Source organism: Microchirus variegatus (assembly GCF_963457635.1).
Source record: "Microchirus variegatus genome assembly, chromosome: 2".
In the NCBI taxonomy this organism is placed as follows: domain Eukaryota; kingdom Metazoa; phylum Chordata; class Actinopteri; order Pleuronectiformes; family Soleidae; genus Microchirus; species Microchirus variegatus.
In genome coordinates this window covers 5,978,737-5,998,027 of record NC_139803.1, presented here as the reverse complement: position 1 = coordinate 5,998,027, position 19,291 = coordinate 5,978,737, and the positions used below count along the sequence as shown (strand labels likewise).

At 42.1% G+C, this 19,291-nt stretch overlaps 1 protein-coding gene across 1 annotated transcript; it reads left to right on the top strand.

Annotated features, from left to right (window-relative positions):
- The first annotated feature begins 970 nt into the window (after positions 1–970).
- On the top strand, positions 971–19,254 carry ttc3 (tetratricopeptide repeat domain 3). Its single transcript, XM_083909974.1, has 46 exons — positions 971–1,035; positions 3,370–3,449; positions 3,548–3,581; positions 3,686–3,845; positions 3,956–4,037; positions 4,144–4,197; positions 4,326–4,458; positions 4,674–4,759; positions 4,836–4,930; positions 5,059–5,121; positions 5,292–5,346; positions 6,722–6,884; positions 6,976–7,003; positions 7,103–7,187; positions 7,334–7,364; positions 7,833–7,893; positions 8,064–8,154; positions 8,261–8,413; positions 9,929–10,009; positions 10,122–10,231; positions 10,321–10,447; positions 10,568–10,690; positions 10,781–10,882; positions 10,965–11,057; positions 11,148–11,212; positions 11,390–11,529; positions 11,624–11,953; positions 12,036–12,311; positions 12,395–12,438; positions 13,973–14,029; positions 14,120–14,202; positions 14,283–14,438; positions 14,588–15,158; positions 15,247–15,315; positions 15,622–15,771; positions 15,863–16,002; positions 16,275–16,343; positions 16,423–16,519; positions 16,624–16,727; positions 16,831–16,915; positions 17,004–17,105; positions 17,193–17,401; positions 17,507–17,621; positions 17,714–17,824; positions 18,744–18,836; positions 18,953–19,254. The coding sequence occupies exons 2-46, from the start codon at positions 3,381–3,383 to the stop codon at positions 19,061–19,063; spliced, it is 5,256 nt and encodes a 1,751-aa protein (XP_083766100.1). The 5' UTR covers positions 971–1,035; positions 3,370–3,380; the 3' UTR covers positions 19,064–19,254.
- Positions 19,255–19,291: the final 37 nt, after the last annotated feature.

Genomic DNA, 19,291 nt, shown 5'->3' with positions numbered 1-19,291 from the left:
GACGCGTATCATCAATGCTCAGGACCTCGGCCACGACAGAAACATTTTCCAGCTGCCGGAAAAAGTTTTCCAAAACCTGCTCAAGCAGAGTAACAATTTTAAGTTGAAGATAATTTAGGCAGAATTGTTGTTGCACAATAGTTTAAGTTTAAGTTAAAGTGTGCACAGATCTGCCCTCTAACCCAGACTGCCATTACTGTACCTGGAAGAAAGAATTACCTAAAGGTGCCATATGTAAGAATGTGGCCAAAAACACCGTTACTACACTCAAATTCAAAATACCGAGGACTTTAAGGTTTGGTTTTCTCCGGCGTTGTATCTCAGACGTAAATGGCAAGCCGTGGTTGCTCAGCAGCTGAGACTCTACTGGTTGCAATGATTGGTAGACGGCGGTAGGTGGCGCCACATGCCAAAACATGATTTCAAAAACATGATTTGCTGTCCGCAAAATATTTTTGTTTTAATGCAAATATTTTGGTTGTACTGTTGTTGGTGAGTTCAGTTTGTTATATGAATATTATTCATGAGTCTCTGTCACATATTAGGAGGATTTTATGGCCAGTTGCTTTAGATTTATTACATAATGCATCTTTAACTACACATCTCCTGTAGCATCATTTAATAATAAATATACAAAAGTATAGACTGGCCACCAGTACAGTATGTTCCACTGTATTTCTTTTACCAAAGAGTTATTAATACAAATATAAACCCATAAATTGCATGGATTATAGTTGTGCTTTTTACATCAAACCAGTGTCACTCTTTGTTGTTGTTTTTTAATCTGAGAGGGCAGTAAAATCACTGCAGTTTCCCCGCAGAACTACTACTCCGGTACAGTAGGTGGTGCTGTTTACCTTCAAATGTAAACAACATCAAGAAGACGAAGAAGCCCCGCCCACTCAACGCACGTACGTGACGGCACGCTGCGCCGAGCTCGTGCGTCTCAGTTTTCACTTCCGTACATTACTATGAACAGGACGAGTGACGAGGAGTGATTAACGCTGCCCCGCCGTTCATCTTTGACGACAAAACGTGAGTGTTTTATCACCAGATGTTCGTTAAAATCACATTTTCAGCAGCGCCGCTATCGAGGAGCGGATATTTATTTATTTATTTTAGCGTTCAGTTGTGTAGCGCTAACACAGCGGAATCAAAACAAGTAGCAACGAGGCTAAAAAACGTCGTCACGTTCGTCTAAAATAAATAATATATTAATACATTAAATCACCAGACCTCCAGTTAATACAGTTGTAGTCCTGCGTGTGTTTATCCGAATGTTCGCGATGATGCGAGAATGCTAACGTGCGCGAGCAGGGGCGGGATCATTTCTCAGGGATTTGTGCTTCGTCAAACTTTAAAAAAAGTTTGTTTACGAAAAACACATACAAGTCATTCGCGGTGTTCTTGTTTCATTATTATTATTGTTAAGAGTGTCCCATGGTGTATGTTATTATATGCTGATGTGTTCATCTAGATGAGAATGACTAATGCCTCTGCAATGAAGCTAAATGCGTTTTGGTTTTCGAAAATTACCCAGAAACCCACAGTTACCTTCGTAGCTTTAGGTATTCACACATAGTACAGATTGTTTCGCTGAACTTTCTCTAAGTTACATTATGAATAATGTTCAGGCCTGTTGAATTACCTATCCACTCCTCTAAACTAAACATTTGCCACGAGAGAAAGAACTCGGAGAGCACAAACCCCTACCAAGGCCACTCAGTGTCCCACAGTGTCAATATACTACTCTCTAGTCTTTCAAGATTAACACTTATTATACAACACAACTGATCTGTCAGGATCGTCACCTGCATTTCTTTCTTGTGCCACAACCCACATACCCAATGACACGTAATAAAACTCCACCGTGTACTTTCTGAGTTGTACAGTAGACAAAACAAAACAAAAAAGCATAACCTGCTCTGCAACGATAACCAGATTATTCTTCAATGACGCCATTGTGCCGGCACAGAAGGTAAGCCGTTGAACCCGGCTGATGGGATATCACGCCTTTGTCGCAGGTAAATTGCTTTTCTGCGCACTTGGCACTTTTCCACGACGCGGTTTGAGTCATCGTCGCACGGCTGCATGAAACCGCCGTGACTTGTTTTCAGTGTAACCGAATCATTAGAATCAGTTAAGTAAAAAGTCACACAATTGTTGAGTACTCAACAATTTGGGGTTGTGATTAGCGGTGTAACAGTGCATCGTGCTACGATTTAAAAATCGCTACTAATGCGTGACAATTTTTTTTAGAAATAGTTTACGTTATCTTTTTTTTTTTTAAGTTGCTGGTTGGTGATTTACGTCCCTATGTAGGTACGGCGCACAGAACGAGGTGACGGTAGGCAACAACTTTGAGATAGAGGATGCACCGAGCTGTAAAATCACCTGTGTGTCGGCATTTTGGATTCCCTATATACACAAATGCAACCGGTTAGAAATGGACAAACAAAACCAAAACAGCATGTAAATATTGCAAGAGACTGCTAACATATAGCGGCAACACGCAGCAGCATATTAGCCGCCACCACAGTGAGAAGCAAAGTAACGTTACTCCACCTTGTGAGCTGCCAAACTATAATACGTCATATCTTAGCACACACGCCACATGTTTAGACTCTAAATGGCCGATTTCTTACCTCAAATTATCTTAAAACTGCATTCCGTGACACAGAAAAGTGAGAAACCGCCAAAACAACAACAACAGTCTTTCTCTCTTGGACACCATTGCTCACTGTAGCCAAAAGCACAACAACTTTGCGTAGCGAGCGACAAGAGACCCCTACTGATCGGGCGGGAAATTGCAGTGCGTATCCGTCACCACGGCGGAGAAGTATGAAGACTCGAGGGGTCTCCGTGGTTACGCAGTCGGAGAAGTATAATGTGGCCTTTACTTGTGAGAGTGTTTCTAAAGAAAGTAGATGTTTTTCATGTATTTTGTTGTTTAAGGTGACCATGTAAGTTGCACTTTTTATAAGAGGACACAAACTGTTTTACAGAGTTTCTATAAAGAAAGCACCTCTAAGATTTTTTCCCCTACGAATAAAAGATAATTTTATTTGGTCATAATTTGTCTGTAGCTCTTATGATAAAGAGAAAATCGTATCGTGAACAAAAAACGTGAACCGTATCGAGTCGTGAGTTGAGTGTATCGTTACATCCCTAGTTGTGATGCATCTTACCGCTCACGATCGCCGGCTTTTGGCAGCGATGCCGCTAAATACACCAGAATCCTCTGTTGAATTGGTTACGCAGGCGTCGCATATAAACTTGCATAGATCTTCGAAAGGGTAATTCAAGGGCGATGATGTTTGCGTCCCAAAACAAACCGGTGTAACCTGCTTGCTTGATTTTCGCTTTCAGAGTTTGACAAAATGTCAGATTCAGACTCTGACTCGGACTGTGGTTGTACCTGGTCATCCTTCAGATACCGCAGTAATCTGGTGAGTTGTTAATTCATAATTAAAAATATTCAAGAAAGTGGCATCCTGTTCTGTGTATATCAGACTCTTTTTTTCTCTCTCTCTTTTCGGACATTCAGGGAAATGATACAGTTATTGCCCTCCGTCCATCGGGTAAGGCACATTTATGTCTATTTCTATGTTTATTCCAGATGCATTTAATAGGAACTGCCTGTATGTGAGTCAATTGAAGTGATTTCCTGCATGTATTTTTGTAGAGGACATGTTTGATCGATGGCTCAGCATCCCCGTTGATAAAAAACGAGAAGCTGGACAGCGGATGAAAGTCTGTACCTTCTGGCTTCCCATTCTGCTGCAGCATGAAGAGATCAACCACACTTCACACTGGGCTTTACAAATAGGTCTCATTGATAGTTTGTAAGTATCATTATGACTTCTGATCTGGATGATTTTTATTTCCCCGTTAACAAATTCCACATTGAATGTGTTGATTTTAGACGGTTAAATTGTTTGTGGTTTCATTCCAGGGAAAGTGAAGATCTTAGTTTGAATAACATCCACATGATAGAAATACTAGAAGCAATCCTGCGAGCTCTGGAACGGGGAAGTGTAAGTTGCCCTTGTCGTGGTTTTGTTCCAGGGGTGGGGGAAAAACATTCTGATCATTGTGTAATTCACTTTTGATCGGCACTGAAATGTTAATACTCTCTTTCAGGTGATAAAGGAACACACAAAGCACATTTTCTGGCTAAGCAACATGTTTAACTTGGTAAGTCTGAATCAGTCCAATAATCTCAATCTATAAATATTTTGGTGGCCAAAATTATGAAAATACAGTGTTTTTCATTTTTATTTTATAATTTCTCTTTGACATTGTGTTCTACTTTGAACCACCAGCGCTCCCCTGAAGCGTGGGATGATGTCTTTCGCTGGCTGGAGCGAACAGGAGAGCCTAATGTTTGCCAACGCGTCCTGGAGCTCGGCCACAAACAAGCATGCCTTTCGGCGCTGCACCTCATCTTCACAGAGTGTAAGAAAAAAAAAAAGAAGCTGTGCTTCAGTTCCCATTTGTTTTAGCTGGAAAACCACACATCATCTGACATTTGCATTACTCCGCTTATCGAGTCATGAGACGTTTCTCATCGCTCATCTAAAGGGAAATGCTCGTGCTTGAAGCCTGTAGATGTTGTGGAAGCATGATCTTTAGATCTGATCTCACCATTTTTGTCGTCTACGTTTGCTCAGTTGCTAAATATATTCAGGACATGGGCAGCAACGTGGACAGAACAATGAAGTCACTAATGGCTAAACCACCGCCATATTATGTAGAGGTAAGAGATTACTGGATAAAGGCTGTAGTGTTTATCAAATATGATTATTTATTGATTTGTTCTGTTCCTCAATCAGAAAAGTGACGACATGAAGAAGAAAGGAAACGAGAACTTTCAGAAAAGTCAGTACGAAGATGCTGTGAAGTTTTATTCCAAAGCCCTCAAATATTAGTGAGTATAATTTGTGTTTTACCAGTTTAAGCAACACGTATATTTACCATTCATGGACAGTAATAGCATATTGTGCAGTTTTCTTTAAATCAGAGCTTTAATCTCTCTCTCTCTCTCTCTCTCTCCAGCCCTGATAACCACATGATATATGGAAACAGAGCCCTATGTTATATCCGAAGTAAAAAGTATCTGTAAGTATCTGGAGCCTCTTGTTTATTGGTTTATTCGTCCAGCAACCGACAATTGGAATGCTTTTTGCACAAGTGTGAATATTAGCTTTATGTTAATGTTTTTTTTTATTAACAGTGCAACGCTTGAGAAATGTTTTAACCCAAACGTGACATTTTTTTGTTTTTTACAGAAAGGCAGTTGGTGACGGAAAGCGTGCTATACTGATAAAACCTCTGTGGGCAAAGGTAATCCTCTCTCTTCTGTTATCTCGGCACAGATTGTGGTGTGGTGTGGACATGCAAGTGAGGAGGAGCCAACATTTATTAGGGCCCTATGAAATCCGTTTTATTTTTTTCCAAATTCCGTTTTATTTTTTTCCAAATTCCGTTTTTTCCGTTTTAATTTTTTAGAATTCCATTTTTTCCGCCTAAAATTTTTTTTCTTCTATTTTTTTACCTTTTATACTTACTTTACCACCATAGAATGTGTGCTTTTTGTGTCAGTGAATAAAATGTCCACTGAAATTCTTCTTGAATCCACTAACTTCTCAATTGTTCAATTGTTTTCACTTAAGTTAAATCCTAATTAAGTAAATGCCAGTGAATCTTAAAACAAGCCATGCAATGCTGGTCATATTTAAAAGTAAAATAATTAACATAAATAAAAAAGTGGTAGTGCCCCCTCATCTGGTGCAGACGGATTTCTGCGCACCGCCCCTGTGCTGTACTGTTCTCCCTCTCCTGCGCCGTCCGCTTCTCCGTATCCGTCTGGATCATTTCTCTACACGCAATATTACCCCTACAACTCTGCAATTAAGAGAATAACAGATGCATCAGATGAGCCGATGTCTTTAGTTAACTGTTCAAAGAGAGAGAATGTTCTCTGGTGTGAAGTGAAAGTCGCGGGGAGTTCATGTTTCACTTTCCAGCATTTAATAGGCTATGTTCCACAGTTTACTCGCCGTGGTTCGGCCACCGAATTATTGGTGCATTCCTAAATATAACATCTTTTTTGACAATAAAAATATAACTGTAATAATCGCGTATTTGATGGTGTGACTTGAGTTTCAATTGGCACCTGGACAAGGGGACGCTCGCCGGTTACATGCGGGCGCAGCGCACTTGTTCCGCGGTTTAGAAAAAAAAGTGTATATAAAGTAAATAAACAAGCAACACGCACTGGGGGAGACCCTGGTCGGGTGAGTGTTTGTGAGGAGATGCACGGGTGATGCCACGAATAAATCCCGGAACATTTCTCCAGACAAACGTTCCTTCTCCTCACGATGACAGCATTTCAGTCACATTATGTCAATTTCCGCGATATTCCGCGTTTCACATTAGATTCCGTTTTTATTGGCCAATTCCGCGATTCCGTCCGCGATTCCGTTAACACGGAAATCATAGGGCCCTAATCTATTGATGTTCTGAGTCAGCACTGCCTCTGATCTAGGTTATGTTTCTGTGTAATAGGTGTGGTCTATTTAGGGATCTGTAACACAGTTTATCACTGCTGTAAAATCACGCTTTATTACACGTCTACTTCTTCCCATCACTGAAAAGCAAACATGATCTCTGAGTATGACGTTGATGTGCTGTGGTGTGTCTGTGGGTGTTTTTGCAGGGTCACTACCGCTACTGTGAGGCTTTGTTTTCTTTAGGCGAGACCAGAAAGGCCGTAGAAGCCAACAAGTTAGCCCAGAGTCTATGTGGGCATGACCAGGACGGAGTCAAAGACTTGGAACAGCAACACCAGAAATTCATCACTGAAATGAAAGAACTCAAAGGTAGTTTATTTTCCTCAATTCATGTTTGCTTTTGACAACAAAAAGCCTGTTAAATACATTGAAAATGATGATTTATTTGCTTTGTTTTCAGTTGGAAAATCAAAGAATAAGAATAAGAGGTAAGTGTGGACTTCCTTATACAGTGTGCAAACAATGATGAATGAACTAACTTGTGAGAAGTCTTTATTTTTTATAAATAAACACATTCTCCCTCGCAGACCTGACGGCACACGTCGAGCAGATGCAGCAGAATCACAATCAGCAAAGATGGATATGAAAACCAGCGCAGGTCAACAGAGCAAGGTGAGGAACTTTACTGCTTTCCATTTCAGGATTTTAAAAGGTTCACCTTTCAGGCTGAATGGTTGGTCCAGGACTTTAGACCCACCAGGACCCACTTGCACAGTTAAATAAAGTGTAATGTCAATCTGTAACTTTTGTGTTGTCAGGTCTCTGATGTTAAAAAGGACAAGCAACCAGGTGAGTTCATTTTAACACCTACGGATGCTTTCTGTGTGTTTTGTCTGCACGTCACAGTTACGGCTTTTAAATATACGGTCTGTGAAATTAGCTTCTGAATGGCTCTTCGTTAAGATACGTATCCAGGATCACAGCATTCCACCACAAACAAAGGCCTGGTCGTTGATTAATGGTTGCAGTCGTTGAACCCTCTGAAGACGAAGGAGTGAACAGTTGTCATGCAGATCCCCCTTCGTGGTCACGAGGCACACGTTTCCTTGAGCGTGACAGACAATACAATGCAAATGAAGTGGAACGAGTTGACCTCTTATCGTCCAGTAGCCAAAATAATGTGAACTGTGAGGAGGATGACCTTCACAACCGAGTCGCTATTTCACAGTCTTGACTTGAATTGCTCATCTTTGTTGTCTTTCAATGTCAACTGTTCATTAGATGAGGAAAAAAACACGATTTACTTTGTCTCCCCAGGTAAAAATGACCAGGCTGCACCGATGAAGAGCAGTGTTAAAGAGTCTAAACCCTCAAAAAGGTTAGTTAAAGAAATGTTGTGTGTGTTTTTGATTATTCTGAGACTTATCTGTGAGAAGGTTAGCAGGGGAGTTTCAAACAGTTGGTTTACTTTTGTTGTATCTTAACCTCGTGAATAAAGTACTTTCTCTGTATTGTATTCAAGTTGATTTGAATATTCTCTGCTTCCAGTGAGGTTCAAACGACAAAGAACGTTAAAGTGGAGCCCGGCACCACAGCACAGAAGAAATCAGTGAACAGAAGTGGTCAATCTGGAGAGGAGGTAAGCAAACACAGATATTATTCATTATTGTTGAACACATTATGGCTTTTAAGTTTAAAGTGTGATTGAACGATGGCTGAGCTGCTGTGATGTTTAACCTCCTCAGAACCAGGCGGTGGCTCTTGACTTGGCAGACGTGTGCAAAGAGTTGAGGTCTCTGGTTCAGGATGGTCACACTGCTCTGACCGACCTCCGCAGCCGCAATGCAGAGCAGGCCTTCAGCAAGGCAATGGACATAGTGCTCACCAAAACACTGAAGGTAATCACACCACTGATGCCATTTCATTTCATGCTGCTGCTCCTTTGGAGCCAATATTCCTCGCTTTATTTAACCACTTCTTCCCTGACCCTCTTTTTGGAGTCCCTGCTCGAAAATGACATGCCCAAACTAAATAGAGTAAACCTCTGCAGTTACAATGTGGATTATCTTGGTATCAAACTACAGATAACACTTGTGAGATTCCACCAGAGGTGTAAGTTTCACTGTAGATGCCACTGTGTCACAGTAAATGTACATGGAACACAGCATAACTGAAGGATTTTTTTTCTCTAGCCTAAAATAATATTGCATTTTAAAGCAAATATCACCTTTAAAATATGTAGTAGGAGCTTAAAAACACATGGAGGTCATATAACAACATGTGGACATGAGCTGTGCAAAGTCTGATGCTGCTGAAGTGAAGCCGAGTGAAATTACAGAGGTTTCAGTAAAGAGATGTCTAGGCGTTCTCTCTTTTGGCACAGCTTGGCACCATCTGTGCCATTTGAGATTTCCTAGGTACCAAATTATTAAAACCCCATTTAATTTTATTTATATGTCACTACAGATCTGAAAAGAACTTGTTTTGAAAAAAAAAAGTATGATAACTCGCTGTAAATCGATGCTTCCTGTGCGGTGCGTAATAACTACTCTGTGGCTCTGCAGCGTCTTCAGTTACACAGCGCCATAGCTCTGGCTTACCTTGGTCAATTATGGTGATTGACAGCTCGTTTTAACCTCTAAACCGGTAGAATCAGACCAAATGCGGTCTCCAAATGCATGTGAATCACTTCATTAGCAAGTCAAAAGGACATAAATGCATATGACGCATTTCTGCGGACATTAGCCCTTCTCTAATCACAACGATCTAATGTCGCTCTCTAATGATCAGTCAGACCAGGATTTGTCCCCAAAGCATGCTGGAAAGTGTAGTTCTTCATTAGAAGTGGTTTTGTTCCGGTGGACATAACTTGTTTTGATAAACAGCAAAGGTAAGGCAACATTTCTGCTTGTATTTCTTGAAAGTCAGTTGTTGTTTTGCTCTTATTTTGGGGCTGGATCCATGAATCTTGGTCGTAGAGTGATAAAAATGGTACCGTTGGAATCTTTAGATTCTCCGCTGTCCAGTTGACACATGTTTTTTTTGTTTACATAATCACGCTGACGCTCCGGTGCCGCTTTTCAATGAGTGCGCTGTGATGTTTTTTCCGCTCCTGCTGTTTGATCTATCGGTGTTTTAACTGTGTTTGGTGAACATAAGAATGGAATTATATGTTTCTGACCATTCTGTGGGTATGCAGCATGTCTGTGTTTGTTAAAGTTAGACATGGTTTTATGGCGCTTTTGTCGCTGCGTCTGACGCTGCCCCGATCCCGGGGGCAACCGTGAAGAAGAGGTTAAGAACAAAAATCAAGTAATCGAATGTATAAGTTAAATGAGTTTGCAAATTGTGTTTCTCCATTAATAATACATTACTCGAATGATCATGTCATCATTTTCCTTTTGCTGCCTCAGGTCCTTGGGCTCTCCTTAGTGGACATGCTGTTGCTCCTGTATGGTCAAGCATCTGCTCTTACAGAAATTGGTCAACCCGAGGTAACTCATGGATTAACTTGGTAGAAATATTTCTAAATGATAGTATAGTATAATGATTGAAAGGATATTGTTCGTCTTTAATTCTATGTGTGGTGACTTTGCGAAAACACAGGAACTCGGAGAGGCGAAACAGCTTATAAAGAAGATCAGCTTGTTTGAGGACAGGACGTTTCAGTGTCTGGTTTACTATGCCGTCGGGAGAATATTACTCAAAGAGAACAGGTACAGGAGCCTCCAGTACATCAATGAGTCACACCTTTTTTTTGAGAGATTTACACACGGTCCAACACTTCAACCTTCCCTCTTTTCAGGTTTGCACTTGCTCTGGGGAAGTTTTCAGACTCCTTGCAGATGGTCAAGAATCAAATAACTCCTGGTAAACTCACCTGGCCCTTAACCAAAGAGATTGTCAAAGAAACACAACCTGAATATTTCATGGTGAGTTGTCCGTTCAGTCCCGTCCTCTAATTATTTATATTTGAACTTATGTTATAGTAGAGCTATAAACTGATATCAATCATGTTTTCATGTTTGATTACATGTGATTTCTCTTTTCAGGAAATTCTGGAAAATGCCATAGAGGTGTGCAAATTTCCTCCCGTTCCCGATGCCGTGTGTCGGTTTGAGAAGGGCCACAGCTCGTTGAAAGCTGAAATCTACATGACTGACCCTGATTTTAAGGTAGGAAGCAGTAGAAGGAAAAACAGGGCTGTGTTTTGAGTTTGAAAATGAAAAGCAGATATGATTGAGCTTTCTTTTTTTTTTACACAGGGTTACATTCAAATACGTTGCTGTCAGAATTGTACTGTTGAATACCACATCACCTGTTGGAAGACCCTCAAGACGTCAGACTTCTCTGAAAAGAATGAAAAGGTAAACCCGCCGTATTTCTGTTGGTTATTGTTTATCATTTATAGCTTATGTTTAACCTTAATGTTGCGTTTCTATGCTGCAGGATTTCTTGCACGAAGCATGTTTGACTCCAGACTGCGTCGGCCAGATCTGTAGTATCAAAATTATTGGCTCGACGGGCCTGTTGAAGTGTAAGGTGAGTCGAAAACGAAACCTTTGTGGACTCGCTGTTCCAATGAACAACAACAAGGATGTAGTGCTGACCTGATTGTGTGTCTCTGTTCAGTTTGAAGCTGCCATCCCCAAAGCACAGACGCCACAGAAGCCTAAAATGAATCAGAAATGTACAAGGTGAGGCTGCATTATGTCTACGTATTGCAATAAATCATGTAAAATAAACGAGATATTAAATTGAATTCGCCTTCGATTGTGTTGGTACTCAGTGTTCTATGATTGGATTGCGTGACGTTTGCTGCTGGAGCTGTGTGAGCAGGATAACATACCTTACACCCCCATATTGTTTTCCAGTCTGAAGAAGTTGCAGTCAAAGACGGGCCACAGGCTCAAGAGGAAGCAGAAGACGGTGACATTTGAAGATAATCAGACCATCATAAACGAGGACATCTTGCAGCATGCAGAAGACACAGCAACAAAGAGTCAACAGAAAGGTACCGACCTCTGTCACGAGCATGTGTGGAATAGTTCTGGGCAGGTTGTTTGCATTATTTAACAGCTCACGTACGTTTGCTTGCGTGTGGTCAGCTTGGCTGCTATACAGGGATCGAGTTCTGCTGCAGATCAGCCAGAAGATGGAGCTGCTGATAGAGGAGAACGGCCTCCAGGTCTCCGTACTGGTGAGCAGTCTGAAGCCGTGGCTGGAGCTGGACGTGACGAAGGGGAACGAGCTCGCTGAGAGGATGCTTCACTGGCAGGAGCAGCAGCAGCAGCAGTCACTGGAGACGTTGGGACAGGCCGTTGAGCTCCTACTGGAGAGACAGAATCGCGTCTGGGCTCGTGTTCTCATCCAGCTGCTCAGCACGTTGGATGTGAATCCCAAACTCAACAAGTGGGCGTGTCAGCTCAATGATGCAGGTCAGCGTTTTTCACCGTGTTGTAAATCCAAAACCATAAATGAACTGCGGAGTCTAACTGTATTCTATTCTGCATGCTCTAGGCCTAATTGCTGCCAGTTCCTTCATCGAGCGCTACGCAGGACACTTGGAGCAGCTGGACCTGGGTCTTCTGCTCAGTTTTGGTCCTTTGCAGGACAGGATTTTAATGAAGCTCGGTTCTATGCCGGAAATTTTTTCAAGTAACGGCCTGACTGTGACTGATTATCTAAAACAGGCCGCGCCGCATGACATGAGACTCTTTATCTGGACTCTGGAGGAGCATAGGGACGAATATGTCTCCTGTCACACTATACTGGATGAATATTTTGACATGATGGGTATGTACGTTAAACATGTGCCTATGATCTGCTTGGGATTGCCTGACGTTGTGATTTAATTTCCTGTTTTGTCTTTTTTTCAGATGGCCATTGTTCAGTCTTAAAAAAGTCTGATGAAAATGAAAATGTAAGTCTTTAGTTTGTTTTGTTTTTTTATTGTAGTTTCTGGGTCAACTTTCCTAAGTAAACATAATGGAATGGTTTTAAAGCACTGACTCTGCAGTCGGAGTAGTATGACGAACATAAGTGACCATTTAATTTTTATGCTTTATACGGAAATCATTGTAGAAAGCTTCAAAGTTACTTCAAATCTCATCAGCTATGAATGCATTTAGTGCGAGGATATAACTGAATTAAAGGGCCCATATTGTGCAAAATCAACTTTTTAATAATTTTAGTACTGATATTTGGGACTCAGGGGGCCATACCAGTCCCCAAAATGTGAAAAAACAAGACTCAGTCATGTTTTAGTGGTTCCACTTAGTGCAAGTATAGGCGATAAAACACGCAATGTTTAAACCTCCCTCGGAATGATGACATAGCAAGCATTTCACCGTGAATGTTGGCACCCCGCCAGGCAGAGTACTTCACAGCTCCACCGTAGCTCCTCCTTGTCCCTGTGAAATACGAGAGTGCAGGCGAGGGAGGAAGAGTGGCTGCACAGCGGAGCACAGTGTTTTACACAAACTTCCAGCCTCAGAGGATTTTTGTGTCCAGTGGATATATTTTATTTATGAAAAAAATGTTCACAAGCTTCACAAGCCCTTTGTTATTGATCGTGTGTGCAAATTCCTATGCTAGAAAAACACCTTGAACACACCAGTTACGTGCCTGCAGTTAGCGAGTGACATGTGTGGATCAATAATATGAGGAGCACGTGTTTGAAAGCACTGCAGAAAGATGCAGATGTTGTCCTACATTTCTTCTCAACCAAAGGCTGCCTTTCTGTCATGTTTCCACATTCTCTCCTCATTATTGATCCACACACGTCACTTGCAGCTGCAGTAACACTGGTGCATTCAAGGTGTTTTTCTAGCATAGGAATTTACATACACGCCGCGCGGCGAATTAATCGTTTTTCTTCGATTCTAATGTTTTTATGATCGCGAGAAGCCAAAATCGTGGTCACTCTATGCATTACGGTGAAACGCAGTAACAACGGGTAAACAGACATTACTATGGGGTATATGGAGCGGGGGTTGTGACGACGGTGCATGACAATTGGTGATAAGTGGCGACAGTATGACTGTGGATAGTAAGTTAGATCGACAGACACTCCCCTGGAAGCAGTGGATGTGTGTTTACCTGGGTCTCATTCACATGTAAATGACCAGGCACAAAACCGAGCATTCTGAAAAGGGCTGTTTTGACAGGTTATTGAACTGCTATTGTGCTTCATCCTAATTATATTTTGACTAAAGCATGACACAGACATGTTCATTAGGGCACCAGGAACTAGTTTAACTTAGGGTAATAGGGTATAATATGGGCTCTTTAAGCACTCCACAGCGATCGATGTTTACAAGATTCAAGGGTGCAGGACATAAAGGTGCAGATGTGCAGGGATTTGTATATTTAATGATGTAACAGTGAGTCCAAGGGTTTTCTCTCTGTCCTGTTGGGAAACATTGAGAAGAAATTAATTCTCTCTTTTATTTCAGAATTCTCCTTCGAAGACTAAAAATCGAGGCCGGAAAAGGAAATCGAACCCAACAACGGTCAGTGATTACATCTGTAACTGTTGCTTTAGAGTTGAGTACGAGTGCATGTGTCGTCTCTTATGAAGAGTTTCCTCTTCTCTCCTTCAGGGCTTTTATGGTTTTCCTCAGGCGAGAGACGTAACACCTAGAGACGAGTGGGACCATGACTTGTTTGAAGACGACGACTCTTTGTACGTTTCCTCGCGGATATTGGGACGGGTTCGTTTTTATTCCATTATTGTTGTGGTGACGTTGAGCTTTGTGTCAGCAGATCATTCCTTCACCCCGGTGATCCGTTCAGCGTGCCCAGTCACCTTCGAGAGCAAGTGGCCGATTTTGAGGAGCAGTACAGCGGCACCAGTCCACCGATTTGCTATAAACAGATTTTGGACAACCACCCCGACCCAACAAAAGAGAGTTTGTATGAGTAAGTGCAGCCTGCAGTTTCATGTATAGCATTTTCGATTGACATACTTCAACTGTTCCATTTAGTTTGAGGGAGAAAATATGGCATTTACGAAAGCTTTTGCTCGTGCTGTTCTCTCCTAAATGTGTATTATGTTCCTTTTGCTGCAGCTATTTTGCTCAGATCTTGGAGGAGCATGGTGCCCTGGTGGCTGAAGACCCCCTGCTGGTTGGCGAGCAGGAGTATTTCCCGGCCGAGGCTCAGCAAAAGATCAAGGAATCGGGCGGTTTCGAGTCCTTCCTCCTCGAGTCCCTGCGCTTCATAAAGATTGGCAATTCTGTCGGCCTGGCTAAGCATGCTGTCAGCCTGCAGCAAGCCAAAGAAGCCGGAGCCAGTCTGGATGACCTGGACGTCATTGTGGATCCCGACACACACAGACAAACGCCTGATTTTCACAAACCCGCTTTCACCAACTACTCACAGCCTCCAGTGTTTCCCGTCCTCTCTAATCCTTACGGCTTTCACTCGGCCAGCGAAGTCGCACCCCCTCCTGTCGTTTTCACCCAGTGGAGTAATGGTTACGACTGTCCAAAGCAGATCCCTAACTTGTCATTTACCGATGTTGGCGAGCGTGAGCTTCGCGACTATAAGTCGGACAGGATGTTCGGAGCGGAGTCGCCAGTAGGAGTCGCCTCAGGGACACCTGAGAACGATCTTTCCAGGAAAGACGCAGCCGTGCAGGTAGATGGAATCACTTTCTCAGATTTTTAACTCTAAGAAGTGTGCTGAAGTTTACATGTTTTTCCCTTTTCTTTTTTCGTTTTCTTAGACATTTCCAGAGACGATGAGCAGTGTAGCGGTGAATACAGAGCCTCACGAGCGCTTTGAGAGATACCAGGTGAGTGGAGAAAAGCTGCACCAGGACACTATATTATTATATTATTATATTATCATTGACAAAACTCAATTTTCCTTATATGTTTTTCTTTAAGAAGCTGAAATTTGAACCATTATTAAAAAGAAACACTAAATTAATTTAAAATTCATTTCATTCCTAAATGTTTTGCCTCTTATCAGGGTTCATTATCAAGGTTCAGGTCCTTTTTCATTGATTTTATTTACCAAAAATAGTGAATTTAACAGGTAATAGTTCTGTTGTGCTGTGTCTAAGACGACCTGTGTTTGTCCTCCTGCGTTGGTCCAGGGTGACATGAATAGAAAGGAGAAGGGTAACGTGCGACTGGAGCAGCAGATCAAGGGAATGACCAGCAGCTGTAACAAAGTCGACCAGAAGCACAAAGAAGAAATTGCGTCCGTTGAGCAGGAAATGCGCGACATCGCCAACGCTTCACAAGTAGGTCTCCACGAGCCTAACTTCTTGACTAAACTTGACTAACTTCATAAGTGACGAGTTCAAACTCACGGGCTTCTTTCTCTTTCTCCAGGCGATGAACAGACAGCTGACGCGCACCCAGCACAAACTGGAGGAGGAGGTGAAGAAGGACCAGAAAGAGAAGAAAGCCAACCAGGAAGTGCTCAAGACCATCAAGCAGGAGATCGACGAGCTGGTGGAGGAACAAGGATGGTGAGACTGAAGACGACACAGCAGCTCAAACACTGATTTAATCATCTGTTATGCAATATAAACACTTTAGTGACTAGTCTTAAACCACCCTTTACATTTTTATTTGTTTTTAGTTGTTTATTTTATTTGTTTAGTTTCAAAGAGCTTTTTTCCAAGGTTAAGACTTTGTTTTTGGGTTAGCGTTAACGTTTAAAGGCATTTAGTTGTGATACGATAAGGAGCAAGGGAACGCGTTATGTCCTCACAAATCATTTTGTCTTTTTCATGCCTAGTCTGGCCAGAGACGTCAGAGACAACAAAGCCAACTATGACTCAAAGCTGAGGGACTGTCTGGAGAAAAGGTAAGTGGTGAAAGGTGGGGAACGATGGGAGTAAAAACTCTGATTCTCTGTGTTCACCTCCGTGTTGTCGTCTCTTCAGCAATCAGTCTGCAGCTGAGAAGATGAGTCTGGAAGACGAGATCAGGCGCTGCAAGGACTCCATCGTTTCAGTCACGAAGCGATCTCACGCCGCTCGGGTAAGTCGCACAAAAATTTAATAAAAATGGAGGTTTAGTAGGACTTTGCACTTGTATTTTAATCCTGATCGAATGTGGCTTCTGTGCTTGGTTGTCTTCCCCAGGTGTCGATGGCAGAGAGCATCCGTGAGCAGGCTTTATACGGCCTCTACCGAGAGCTCGCCGAGGCCAAGGCTTTTCTGGCCAAACTGGACGAAGCAGTGCACAGGTACGAGAAGTGAAATCCCAGCTGTCGACGCGGCCCTGCTGCTCACAGGGTGGACTTAAACGTATAAGCAGACAGGTGTGTAATGTCCTTTTTCATGTTCCAGACACCCAGACCCAGCCCTGGACATTTTTAGAGGCTCCTGGAGATCGAAAGTTCAAGAAATTGAAAAGAAAATCTCCACTGCTGAGGTAAATAAAGCTCTTTATTAAAATGCCGTATTCAGGAGGTTTTGTAGTGTGTGTGTTAAAGTTTTGTCCCTGTGCGGTCGGTCTACAGGCGCACTTCCACGAGCAGATCGATCGGGTGAAGAAGGGAGGAAGAGTGGGTGAGATTCACCTCGGTAACTCAAACAGCCACTCTGAAGCTTCAGCACCAACGGTAAGACTCGCCTCGTCGAGCCATATCGCGGTTAAATGAGAGTAAGTGGAACAAAGCATGATTTCCTGTTGTGTGTGAACACCGCAGGTTGCTGGAGCGGTCAAAGACCTCAGTCCTCAGCCTTCAGCGTCCATCGTCCAGCAGACGGCGGCGGCAGCAGCAGCAGCACCTGCTCCGACATCAGCTCCGGCTCGAGCACAACACAAACCTCCTGCCAGGAAACCGGAGCCTCCACACAACACTGTGTACGAGAAAGTCATCGACCGCCTGCTGGTTATTTTCCCAGACTACACAAGGTAACACAGCCCTTTATCGAATACTGAATCAAATATGTCCAGTGTGTTTGTGTAGGAAATTGGCAAGAGCTCCGTTCTGAAGAAATAATCCCCGTCTTTATTCAGGTCGGACATGTTGAAGCGGATCCAGGACCTGCGTTCGTCCGTGGGCGGAAGCTTCAGCAGCATGGATGTGCAGGACGTGGTCGGCGGAGTGACTCAGATGATCCTGGACCATCAGGTCAGTGTGGTCGGGCTCTTTCACGCAAAAAAAAAACCCTCCATAAAACACAGAAACCATGACACTTTTTCCTCTTCTCTTTCCCTTTGAAGGAGAAGCTGAGTTCTGTGAGGTCCAACATTGTGAGACGTGGGAGTGCAGCCGCAACTCCGCCTCCCGTCTGGCAGTCCGTTGAAAACCAGAGATTTTTACACCCCGACGCAGTGAGTACATCAATATTAACACAGAGGAAACTGGCAACAAAACACATCTAATTTTAGCATTTAGCGTGTTCGTACAGCAGCACTTTATTTACAGCAGGGTATCCGCGGAGTCTTAAAAAGTCTTAAAAAGTCTTAAATCCAATAATTTGAATTTAAGGCCTTAAAATGTCTTAAAATCTCATTAAAAGGTCTTAAATACAATTTTGGAAGGTCTTTAAAATCTATTAACGTTACTTTTATTTAAAAACATGCATAAACTTCAGTCTCGCTTTGAAATGTTTCTATTTTTGAAAAAAACGTCATACTATAGTATGTGGTCCAAAATGTGACATTATTTTTGAAAAAAACTTTTTTTGGTCCAAAATTTGACAGAAACGACTATACGATGTCGTCCAAAATTTGACAATTAAAAAAAAAAAAAAGAATAATAATTTTTGGTCCAAAATTTTACAAAAACGTCATACTATACCATGTCGTCCAAAATTTTACAAAAACCTATGTCCTCCAAAATTAGACTTTTTTTCTTTTAAATAGATGTTTGGTCCAAAATTGGACAAAAACGCCATATTATAGTATGTTGTCCAAAATTTGACAATTTTTTAGAAAAAAACTTTTTGGTCAAAATTTTACTAAAATGTCGTCGGCCAAAATTTGAAAAAAAAATTGAAAAAAAAAGTTTTGTTCCAAAATTTGACAAAAACGTCATACTTTACTGTACTATGTTGTCCAAAAGTTGTCTTTTGTACTTTTTTACCAGTATGGATTTGAAATGGGTCTTAAATTGTATTCATTATGGTCTTAAAAATTCTTAAATTTGACTTGCAGAGACCTTGCAGAAACCTGCAGATACCCTGTACAGTTTATTCAGCGCCTTAGTCTGAATGTAACCCTGGTGTTTTAATGTACGTGTGTACTGCAGATCAACTCGGAGGATCCCTGCATCATCTGTCACGAGGACATGAGTCCACAGGACATTTGTGTGCTGGACTGCAGACACAGCTTCCATGAAAATGTGAGCAGGAGATACACTTGAATAACAATGAATAAATGTACAAAAAGCACATGAAATGAGCTGAAACCTCAGTGTAGTTTATATTTAATAACATGTGTTTCTTGTTGTGTGTTCAGTGCATCAGGTCCTGGCTGAAGGAGCAGAGCACCTGTCCCACGTGCAGAGATCACGCCCTGATGCCCGACGATTTCCCCGTGCTGCCCGGCCGCAGACGTCCGGCTCCGTGAGGAGGGCCCCCCGCGTCCCATCAGCCGCGTCCGCCGTGACGTATAAAAACAATCTTGCTTTTCGTGTTCACTGTTTTATTTTAATTCAAATCTTTAAATGATCCGTAACATTTATTTTACTTTGTTTTATACACTCTCTGTCTGTAGAGGGGAACGTGCATGGAAAAGTTATAAACTTTGCAGAAATAAAACCCGTCTCGTGTTTGACTTTGTCCATTTTGTGTGTGT